A 12,316-nucleotide genomic window follows, 5' to 3' on the forward strand; every position below is an offset into this window, starting at 1 on the left:
TACTTACAGCATTTCCCTGGTTCCATCACTATCAAATATGGAATGGCTGACTGCAAGCCAGTGAAAAGCAGAATTAATAACTCTGTATATATTTTGATTGATTTTTCATTTGAGATGTATTTTGGAAGGCTGTGGCTTGTACCTATAGCTCAACACACAGGGGTATGAAGTATAAAGCTGGGGCTTAACCTCTAAATAATTTCCAAGGCTTGGTTGCTTAAAAGTACAACCTTAAGCATATTTACTCAGAAGTAAAACCCTCTGTCTTCAATGGGACTTTCTAGAAAGTGCATTTCTGAATACAGCCTACTGGACACATTTGCTTGTATAGTAAAAACTTCCCTGTAACCCTACATTATAGAGCATGCTCATAGGCATTTTTCTGCATTATTCTTCTTCTATTACTTCAAAAGAAATAGGCTTGACCTTTTATCATCATGGCTCTAACATTGTGGGTGGATAAGGAGGAAATCTCCCAGGGCAATGGAAGCCCCAGTTTTGAGATGAAGTACTGGCTGTAAATTAGGCCTGGCTTCATATTCATTGCTGCCCTAAGTACTCCTCTAATATCTTCCCTCCCTCCCGTCCTGTAGTAGCTCTGCAGAAGCTACCAGCCTCCCCTCACTCACTTGTGCATGCTGGTAATGGCATGGGGCTCCTGCCAAATGCCACAGTATGCCAGACACTGATATGAATCTAAATGAGCATCAATACAAATTAAGCCTGGACACAGACCAAGTATAGCATTGCCTCTACAATGAGCATCCTTTTCAGGATCTATGATTCTGTGTCTAAATCAGTATCCAACAAACTGTTAATAGAGTGAAAGAAAAGGACCATAGTAGAGACAGAGACCTTTGCACTAAACACTTGGAGCAAAACAAAAGGCATCTAGGCTTCTCCCCGACATACATTCACATTTCATACACTTTTGTTCTTTGTTTGGAAGTTGTGCATGCTCCCCTAACAATGTACTGGAAAATACATTTCGACTCCATACTGCAAAGCAAAAAAGAACATAGCAAGCTGCCATATACAGAGTCAGATCAATATAACGTAGTCTAACCGATCCATGTAAGCCAGTCCTGTTGTCAGTAACTGGCAGCAGTTCTCCAGGTGTTCAGGCAGGAGCTGCTGCAAGCACTGAGACGCAGGAATCAAACCTGCAACCTTTTGCAAGCGACGCGGCTCCTCTACTAGTGAGGCACAGACAAGGCAGGCTACTTAGAGTCCAAATCTTTAGCAAAAATAACAAGAATTTGGGGAGCATTTTAAAGCCTAAACGATTTATTATGCCGTAAGTGTAATCATATATGGCTATGCCACAAGACCTATGTTAAGGTTTTTTTAAAAAAAAATCTTTACTTAAATAAACAAGTACCCCCCCCTTTCCCTTTCTAGCTTCTTGGCGCGTACTGATTACGCGGGAGAGTTCTAATCTTCACTGAAGTGATGGTTGGCGACTAAAGGAAAGCCTTCCTGTCAGCCACACCTAACTCGATGCAAGCAACGCCTGAGAGAATTCTCCCTTTCTCGAGCGCGTACGCATGCGCAGCCAACACCCAACGCCCCGCCCTCGACTTTCCTAACCAGTGACAGAAGGCGGGGGAAGGGAAAGAGTGGGCGTGGCCTCCTGAGTCGTTTCGGACGTCCGTACACAGTTGGGTTAGTGGAAGGACCGCGTGTGACGGGCGTCTGCTTTTTTCTTCGGTCGTGCGCCGCACAGTGGGCGGCCCCCGGTCATGGCGACTGGCGAAGGGGGTGACGAAGAGGTGCGGGTGCTGCAGACCCTCCGCGGGAAGATTTGTGAGTCATGGGGAGGGGCCGAATGAAACAGTGCCCGTGTGTTTGTGTACGTGTGAGTGCTTGTCTCTCTGTGTGAAAAGAAGCAGGAGGGAGGGGGTTGGGACGGACCGGACGGGACGGGACGGGACTGCGAGTGCAGAACCGGAAGAAGATAGGGCCTTTGCCTCGGGGCGGCTTCACTGACTCACCCGCCGCAGTCGTCCAGCCCTTGCTGCTATTGCCCTGTGCCTTGGTTATGCTGTTGTGTCTGCCGTTTTCCTCCCCTCTCCTCAGGGGTGCTGGGGGGGGGGTTGTTTTGCCTCAGGGCGAAGGCAAAGGGTAGCTAAGAGAGCCGGGAGAAGGGTGGGTGGTCTTTGTAGAGAGTGGTGGTGAGTCATGCGGGGAAGCACACCTGCGGGCGGCCGTGATGGAAAACACGAACAGAAGGGCGGAGAAAAGGGAGTGGGAAGCTGAGAAGGGGCTTGAAGTGAAAGGAGTGATGAGCATAGGTGACTTCCCGAAGGAACACTTTGCTGTATAGGCGACGAGTGAAGGCATTGCGATGTAATAAAGTGTATCCATTAATCAACAATTTATATACCGCCCAGTAGCTGAAGTAGATCCATACGAGCTAAACCGGGTGTGCCTGTGGGGAGTAACTGCCTATTTAAGGGAGCTGCTGGGAGTGTGAATTACGAATTGTACATTGTAGTGAGCACAAGGGTTTCAGAAGAGGAGGGGGTAAGGAAGACAACCCGTTGACTCTGCATTGGATGAAACTCACTTGTATTTCCTGTTCGTTATCAGAAGAGTATTTTGGCAGCCTGTGCTTTGCCCAGTCCTGGCTATCAAAGGTGTGCATGTCTGTCCAGTTTGCAAATACTTGCTGGTTATGAGTGCACTTAGTATTGTATGTATTCTAGTTCTTGATCTACAGTGCTATGTGTGAGGGAGCCCTTGTAAATCTCTTTTCTTAATATTTCATATTTACACAATACTTTATGGTGTTCAGAGCTATATTCTAGCAGCATGCACACACACAGAGCCCATCTAATGCCAAAGGTAGGTTACAGAATTGAGTTTTATTTGACTGTAGATGTTGTTTCAGAGTGACTTTGGTGAACAAGGGGAGAAGTATGTCTGAAGTCCTTGGTATATCCATAGAAAACAGTTGGTTTATTGATTTATTTAGCATATGGCTTGTGATACATGGACTTGAGATATATTAGCATTTGAACAAGGTTAAAAACATGTTTAAAATATAAACATTAAAAAGATCTCTATTCAGACAATGATGTCTAGGCCATTGAAGCACAGCATTGTTTATGTGAACAAAGTCAGACACTGGGCCTGTGTATGCCCTTGGCTTTACAGCCGGTCATAATATGGTGTACAGTTTGACATGGGAACCCACAGTTGCACTGAAGGATGGGAGCTATATCCTATTTATGCAGTGAGTTCCTGGCAGATGCATTGTGAAGAATGAATCCTGTTCAGAGTTGTCCAGTACTGGCGGGATAAATCAAAACCTGGTACTTGAGTGGGATCAACTAAATGTCTACCTGTTTCTGGGTATTCATGGGTATTCAACAGTCCATTTAGTTTTTCATTAGGAATTGATGTATAAGTTATTATACAGATGTTGTGCAATTGCCAGTGAGGGTTTCCTGGATTTGAGCCTGCCAATCAATAAATAAGGAAGATCAGTATGTACTGGTAGAAGTGGATCACTCATGATCCATGGAAAACAGTAATAGATATGTTCTTCTCTGTTGTCTCATGTGGGTCAAACACTGTTTAAATGCAGGAAATTGCGACAGTTGGAGCATTTGAACAAGTCTCTGAATGAGGAGTTTGCAGCTTCCTGCACAATTTTAGACATAGGGTGACAGAGTGTAAATATCTTGTATATTACCAGTAAGTGAATTGGGAATGTACAGTGGTCAAACATAGTTTGAAGGAAAGTGAACTTGGGAATGATGCACCACCTGGGTGATATGAAACCTGTCCACAGAAGCTACTGGATACTTTAGGGATCTCTTCTTTCCATGATTGTTAATTATACCTTGTCATGTCAAATAGTATTAGATACTTGGAGTCCATCTATTACTGATACTACAGACAAATAGTCTCTTGTATTTATTTTACATTACAGTGGAAATAAGTATAGAAAAGACTTGAAAGTGTACATAAGCTGATGGGATGGGCTGTAGCTGTAACTGGCTAAGCAGCTAGGCAGGTGCACTTGTATCTAGGGGAAGTTCTAGCTAATTGATGGGAAAATCTTTTTTTAGGAGGAAAATATTTCAATTTGGAGGCATCACAGACATCACTTGGAATGAAAATGTTCATGAAATGTGTTTCACTTTGTGTCTCAAACCAACCAATGGACAGAAGTGTAGTGTATAAAATCTTTGTGAAATGTGATGTAAAAGGAGGTTAGTGCAGGATGTTTTGGAAGTGATCACTTAGTATATCATGCTACAAGAGCGGTGTTAGATGGACCAAATGTGGTAAAGAAATGTACAAACTTGAGAAACTAGCAAATCTCAAAGCAAGTATTCTAATATATATGGGACAAAAAAATGAGTATGTTACAGGCCTGACGTAGATTTTAGAGCAACTAGAACAAACAGGATGTAGTGGTTTTCCGAAGGTGGGAGAGATCGAAGTACATTCATGTAAGTCAGACGTAACCCACTTCCTTTCTCACTCCTTTATTCAGTCTTATAGATGCTGCAAAGTCATTCTCTAGAACTTCCATTTTGATGCGGAACTAGATTTCATAATGGTTCAGTTGAACACAACATTAACTATAAAAGGGAAGTATAATTTCAGCGTTAAACATGATATCTATCCCTCAGATTCATCCACCATAACTTAAATTCTTGCAGAAAAATATTTTAATGAAAACTTTATTTTGAAAGAATCTATGTTAAAGATCTCATATGCTTCTGAAGTGTCTAAAAACTTACCTAGTTATTTTCATGAAATGTTAACTATAGAACATTGCTTTAGGACTACCAACCAATTAAATACATTTACTAGATTGATAGAATAAAAATTCAATATATTTTCACCTTTCCAGAACTACAGTTTCAACATCTCCTTGAATTATCTGAAGGAATTTGCAATTTAATAAATGAAAGCAATTACTTGTCATTAAAAGGAAAGTCTTTTATTTTTTTTACTGTATTTAAATCCATTCTCCAGTAACCTATAAGAACCAAAATGTCCACCTCCCTACTTATTATTCTCCTTCCACCTGCACCAAAGGGTCATTATGTACTCTGGGACTGTTCCTGGGTTCAGAGCTTTCTGTGAATGTGCAGGTGGTATAATTTGCCAGGAGTTTAAGCTGGTCCAGTAATTAAAAGCCAGCTAAAGAAAGTTAACCAAGCCACAGCAATACATGCCTTAGCTGCAACCAGATTAGATAACTGCAGTGTGCTCCATGTGGGGCTCTTCTTGAAGATGGATCCAGAATACATTGAATGGAATGTTTATGGGAGCCAGGTCATCTGGCTCATCTTTATATCATATTCCTGTATTGTTTACATTGACTGCCTGTTAGTTTCCAGGCATGACTCATAGGTGCTGGTTTTGGCCTTTAGCACCCTGAATGGTTTGGACCCATGGTATTTGAAGGACTGCCTGCACCTGCATGAGCATGCCTGTGCATTAAGATCAGCACTATAGTTCTTAATAGCAACAGCTATTGATCTGGTTGGTACAAAGAATAGGGCTTTCACGGTGGACATATGGTTTAATCATTGCTGGATTTTAAAAAACAAAAACCAAACCTGAGGACACATTTGTTCCAGTCGACATTTGATGCTTTAAAATCATTCCCTTCTGTTACTTGTGTTTGTGTATCTGTATTTAATTGTAGTTCCATGCTCATCATTTTGTAGTATTGTAAGCTGCCTTGTGAGAGCAGTGCATTCCAAAATGTGCTAAAAACATCAAACTAATATATGCATTAGTTTACCAAGGGATCAATGAGTACAGGCAGGACATATAGACACAAACTTGTGTTTGCCACCTGTTATAGCCATACTTGGTATGTATATAGTTTGTGTGTGTTAACATGCGCACCCTTTTTCTAATTGTTTAAAAGCACTTCACATATTTGGTGGTTTAACATGTCTCAACAAGCCATAATGAAAGCCAGCATGGCATGGCTTGATACATAGGAACCCAGCATTAGTGGTGATGTGTGATAAGCATGGCCTTTGTGGAACCACAGAGAGAAACAGTGGTTTGTTGTATAGTTTCCACACTTCACCATAGCTTGTTTTGTGTATCTGAATCCAGTTTCCACATTTCCACCAGCAAATTTTATGACAAAAGTAGCTGCAGCAGATGCTCAGCCTGCATTACTGTCCAGATCTGATTAGCAGCTGCTGAGGCAGCTGAAGCCATGTTGTGATTGGCTGGTCTGCCCTCCCAATACCACTTGCAGCTTTGGGATCTCAGTGTCAGTGCTGCCTCCAGCATCAATCTTGTAGATGGTCATGCTTAGTGCTCCTGTCTGGTTGCTGCAGTTTACTTGAGCAGCACTTTGAAATTGCTATGCCTTTGCTCTGCTAACATTCTTCTCTTATGAAAGTTGCGCTTCACAAGAGGAGCACACAGGCTGCTCACAGGCATTGCCAGGAGAGTCCTCCCTGCGAAGCCCATGTCTCTTGCTATCTCCTGCCTTCCACTCTATTCCTATCTTGTCCCTGATGTTCCTTGGGATTGTCAACAAGCCCTGCTGTCCACTAACTTCCCACCACAGCTACAATACAAGCATGTTCCCAACAGCCAGCCAAGAAACTTTCCCAAGCAGGTACACATACTCAGAAAAACACAGCAAGCCAAGATACATGGCAAAGGTCAGGCAAGGTGCAGGAATGGAACACTACAGCTAGTGGGAAGACATGTATTGCTGAGGCAGGGTCTGTTCATGCATGTGCCTGCACTGCATCAACTAGAAGACCTGTGTTGCTGAGGCAAGTTCTGAAGGATAGCACTTGCTCTTATATAGCTCTTCCCTCATGCTTCCCAGCTGATGTTCCTCATGAGGCTGAGAGCTCCAGCAGGGCATAGGACAGATCCTGCAAATACCGAGGTGGGCATTCTGGTTCTGGCCACCAGATGGAACCCTGGTGGCCAGAACCAGGGTCCTGGCCACCAGGCCTACGTCCTGACAGATACTAGCCATCATTAGGAGAAAGGATGGTGAAAACCATGTGACTGAGTGTCTAAAAATCCAGAACCCAAGGTAAGAAACCATGCCCCACAGTAACTGTATGGTATGGTTTAGTATTATCTGTGAGCCTACCCATTATCTCAGTATTCCTTGAGTGATTATAAAACCAGTATTACCTTGAGGAATGACTGAGCAGGGAGAGACTTGTTTGCTTCAGGTACTTATATGCGTACCTGAAAATAAATCCTATTGTATTTAATGGGTTGTAACCAACAGTTGCACAAGTAGAAGTCAAGTCATGCAATGCAATTTCTCCTCCCCTTGGCAGCCCTTGCATGCACACTCCAAATATGCTCTGGAGAAATTTCCACTTCTCCAAAGAAAATTTAGGTCATGCAGGGAGAAAAGGGAAATTCATTAAACCAACAGTTTCCTTTCCACTGGTGGAACAGTACCATTGGATGCAACCTAGTGGAATGTCTAGATTAATATGTGTTTTATATTTAGCTAAAATTTGAGTCTCAGGCTTCACAATTCAGTCATTTTTCTTTACGAGTACCTTGATGCAGTGCTTTAATTGATGCCAAATTAGCTTTGACTTAAAGGGATTAATTGTCTTTCATGTGCATACCTTTTCCTTTTAAGGGAATATGAAGAAAGCAGTTTTGCTCCAGGATATTTGTAGGGGAATGGGAAGTAATCTTTATAGCAATGAATTGGATACTGATGTGTCTTAAGAGCTATTTGTTGTATGCATTTCAGAAATAGTAGATTAAAAAGCTGCTCATATTTCAGAAACTAAAAAATAAGGGTCAATCCAGATGTTGCACATAAGAGAAAGTACAGGTGCATCCTTTGTGTTTGCTTTCCCCAATGTCATGGCCAAAGTGGATGCCTACCTCTCACAGGCAAAAACTGTTGAGTTTTAAAAGGCTTTTTTTGCTCTAGAGAAACAGCTCCTTCCAATTTCCCAATATATTATAGCCTGAAGTAAAAACTATTGGCAGTTGGCTGATTGCAATTTGAGTTGCTTGAAACTCTGTTGCAGGTGTTCAGGTAGAATAGCCATATTATATCAAGGAAAGCCTTCACAGGATTCCTCCCAAATGGAGTCTGAATCTGTGCAATACTAATGTGTGCACATGAGCCTCCACAATCTTTTTGCAGTTGAGACCTCTAAGATTCTGATTCCTTTGTGTACACAAAGTTAGTACCCTAATTGTTGTTTCTTTAAAATTGAACTGTGCCCTATTAAAAGATCTCAGACTGTGACTATGGTCCACTAGTAGTCCGTGAGCTCCATTCAGGTAGTCCATTATGGTTGTGTAACTGTTTAAGATGATATTTGGCTTTGCACTTTATTTTTTCTGATGATTTAAGCCATTTTGACCAAGTCTGAATAATCAAATTAATAATAAAGGCCTATGACCTTTGATTTTCATGATATTGCTCCAGTGCAGTCTACTAATTCATTTACTGGCTTTGACTCTGGTGGCAAAGAAGAAAAATATGTAATTATATGTGTTGATTTTTATAACAAATGCATTTTGTCAAGTGGTCTGTTAAGAATGCACCTCAAGCATTTTTCAAGCAGTCTGGAACTCTATATTAAATACATCTTTTTTCCCATGTGTACCTGTTCACTAACCACCAGGAGGATAGGAATTCCTTTAACCTGTGAAAGTCTGTAATTTTAATGCTGCTTCCAGATATCACATGGGAAACAAGTAGGAAATTTTCCAGTTATCCTTTAAAGCTTTCCTTATATAGTATGTATGCTAATGTACATAAATGAGCATCTCTGTGTGCGTAATGTTTGTATGAGTGCTGTGAACAGTACCTATATAGGCTCATGGAGACATTGTAGTTAAAATTACTTTTCATAAAACTATGGTTTTCAGTCCTACTTCCTTACTGGAGACATTAAAAAACTATTTGGATAGTCATCTAAATGGAATGGTGTAATTTAGTGTCCTGCAATAGCAAGGGGTTGGATTCGGTGTCCTTCTGGCCCCTTCCAACTCTACTGTTCTAGGATTCTATACTCTGAAATACTGAGGAATTCCTTAGCTGACAAGAGCCCAGGTAATAGTCATACTGCTGTGACAGTCAGGAAATTCTTCCTGGTGTCTAGTTTAAGTGTGGTTTCTTTCCATGTCCTGCACTCTGGAATGAATGAGAAGAGATCTTGTGTTTTCTCTTTGTGACAGCCTTTAAGGTACTTGTAGAGTGCTATCATATCTCCCCTCAGTCTTCTCCTCCTGAGGCTGAACATATCCAGTTCTCTCAATCTTTTCTCATAGGGCTTTGCCTCCAGTCCCCGAATCATTTTTGTTGCATCCTAACATTTGTTTTAGAGAGTGTGAATAACTTACTTAGAGGCACTAGTGCTCTCTGTTGGGTCTCCCTGTTGCCTTGCTTGATCAGAGAATATGACCCAATACTTTGCTGTAACTGAAACAGGGCAAGTTCAATGGGTGGTATGCCAGGTTGCTGTAAGGGAATTTGTCCACCATTACCAGTCTTCCCATTAAGAAATGCTAAATAAGCTCCTAAGCTTCCCCAATTTGAAATAATGCTAGAATCCATGTGATGGGCTATCTTTATTAGGCCAATACAAAGATCACAAAAGTTGTGCAAATTTTTGGGACTTCCAGCACAGTATCTAAATTTATTTCTAACTTTGTTCATATAAAGACTGCTTATTTAATGGCTAATTCTGTGCTCAAGGAACTTATTTGGTTTGCCCTAAATTAAGCACTGGATTTTTTATTTTTGTAAACAGAGGTTTTGAAACTGGCTGGTAATTGTTTCTACCCACCATCCTTGGGGCACTGAAATGATCACATCTGTCAGAGTCCAGTTTGAATGTCTGCATCCATCCTTGATATCACCTTAAGGTTTTGATAATGCAGGAAGCCTACTACAACATATAATCAGCCTACCCTCCAGCTCCCCTTGTCACCAGTCACCTTTTTAGTACCACCTTGCCTGATATATCTTGAAAATGTGTAGAATTTGCTTATAGGTAAATATCTTTGTTAAATGATTTACATAAATTAGCCTGGATAGGAACTTGTTAGCATATTTTTCTGAAGAGTGTTACAGTGCCTTGCAGAAATATTCGCACAACCCCTTTGACTTTTCACATTTTGCTGTGTTATAAGCTGGAATTGCAATGGATTGATGTAGCATTGTTACCATTTGATGTACTCAAGATGCTCAGTGCTGTGAAGATGCTTCTTTTTTATCATGGCACAGAAGTTAAGTAAACAAAAACAAATTGGCATTTGTTGGTTTCATGAGTATTTATCCCCTTGAATGAGTACTTGGTAGAAACATTTTTGTCAGCTATTAGAGCTGTGAATCATCTTCAGTAAGTCTCTAGCAGTGTTGCGCATCTGGGTCCTGCAATGCTTGTCTGTGGCACCATTGCTCTGGCTCTGTAGGACTGAATAGGGAACCATTGGTTAACAGCAACACTCAAGTTCTGCCACAGATCCTCATAGCATCTTTCAAGAAAGCCAAACAGCTCCATTTCATCAGACCAGGGAACCTTTTCCCACATGTCTGCTATATCTCTTACATGACTTTTTACAAACTCCAAATCTGTTTCAATATGAGTTTATTTCTCAGTGGTTTTCTTCACCCTTTCATAAAACCCTGCTTTGTGGAGCGTCCAGGTGATGGTTACCCCTTGGACAGCTTTTCCCATCTTGCCCGCCAATCTCTCCAGCTTTTGTTTACTTTTGTGTCAGAATAAAAATATTTTGCATATTCACAATGTTGAGTATCATGCACATCAAGTGGTAACTGTGTCAGTTAAATCTATTTTAGTTCTAGGTTGGAACACCACAAAATGTGAAAAAGTCAGGGAGAAGGAAATATTTATGCAAGAATCTATAAATTAATGCTTACATTTTTGCAGAAGTCATCTACTTGACCTGAATGTGTGAGCAACTCAGAAGGCTAATCATTTGCTAATACAGTTCAGAAAACTGCATATTTTATCACTGAAAACATAGAATAAGGACAAAACATGTTACCAAGAACTCTAGAAAAGACTACTAAACTGTGTTCTGTTCGTTGAAAAAATAGTAGGAGATGGTTGACCCTTAAGTGAGATTCTGAGGTGTGTTTTTTATTGTCATATCACATTCAGTGCAAGTGTGTCAGTATCAAGACTAACCAGTTATCAGGGTGGGATTCCACTCTAAGAACAGTGCAGGTCTTGCAGTGATGTTAATGAGGCTGTGGGTGGAACCTTTTCTTTTAGGTCAGTAATGAACCTGTTCTTTTTATGTGGTGATATTCTGGAGGAGGTTGCTCCTGCTGTAAAAGGAAGAAGCAAATGTGAGGCAATGACAAAATATCACAGTAGAGCTCCTTTTATATGCCTAAATTTTCCCAGTTGCTATAGTATAACAACTTCTTGTGCTATGCTGATTTGTGATAACATTTTTTCTTAGGCAAGAATGCAGTAGTCTTTACTGTCTGTAGCTTTTCTTTCTGAATTAGAGCTCTATACTGTGGCTCTGAATAGTTGTATACATGTATTACATTATTTTTTTCCAGATTCATTTGCAACTATTTTACTTTGTCACTAGGTCAAGCCAAAAACTTAGTGCCGCACTCAGGACCAAACAAAATGAGAGACTGCTTTTGCACAATCAATTTGGATCAAGAAGAGGTTTACCGCACTCAGGTGGTAGAGAAGTCTTTAAGGTAAGCTCTTTATCATGGTAGGCTTACTTAGAATGAGAAAACAGTTTCTGGTTAAAATGTGATATCAACAAGTCTCTTAACTTCTAAAACATCAGAGGAAGTGGGCTTTACTCTAACCTCTAATTTTTGTTGCTACATTCTCCATTTTGGCTTAGCTTTTGAAACTAGTGTTTGGTTTGAGAAACAGTTATATAATGTACACACTAGTACAGCAGTGGAACAGTGGTTGCACTTGGGCATGATGCTAAACCATTGCTTAGTGTTACAAAAACACACAGACTTCCTCCTTCATTATAGCAGTAAATATGAAATTATAAGCTTCTGTTTCTGTCTTAGCACTTTCCCAATTTATCATGTTGTCCAAACCCTAAACAATGATTAATTGTGGTGAGTAGAAGTAAGCTAGCTTCATAAACTATTATTAGTTAAACATAGTTAAGATTAACCACAGTTTGTCCTGGTTTAGACACCATGGAAAACTTCATTTAAAATGGAAGGAGAAGCTTCTGAACTCCACCTGTAGCCATTGCAGAGGTGAACACATGAGCCTGAGGCTAATTTTTTTCCAGACTTCTTTTTCCATGGCAAAGTCACATAGGAGAGCATCAT

General features: G+C 40.7%; 1 protein-coding gene across 3 annotated transcripts in view; it reads left to right on the forward strand.

Annotated features, from left to right (window-relative positions):
• The first annotated feature begins 1,661 nt into the window (after positions 1-1,661).
• Positions 1,662-12,316, forward strand: part of RASA2 (RAS p21 protein activator 2) — a 46,339-nt gene continuing 35,684 nt past the window's right edge. Inside the window, exons 1-2 of one of the 3 annotated variants that reach the window (XM_044432707.1) lie at positions 1,662-1,806; positions 11,590-11,707. In XM_044432707.1, the coding sequence (XP_044288642.1) occupies positions 1,743-1,806; positions 11,590-11,707 (182 nt within the window). In that variant the 5' untranslated portion in view covers positions 1,662-1,742. Of the gene's footprint in view, positions 1,807-1,905; positions 2,640-8,663; positions 8,710-11,589; positions 11,708-12,316 lie in introns of those variants that run through there. The other 2 variants (XM_044432709.1, XM_044432708.1) reach the window with 2 other exon arrangements.

This window comes from Varanus komodoensis, unplaced genomic scaffold, assembly GCF_004798865.1.
Source record: "Varanus komodoensis strain SLA01 unplaced genomic scaffold, ASM479886v1 scaffold25, whole genome shotgun sequence".
NCBI classification, from domain to species: Eukaryota; Metazoa; Chordata; class Lepidosauria; order Squamata; family Varanidae; genus Varanus; species Varanus komodoensis.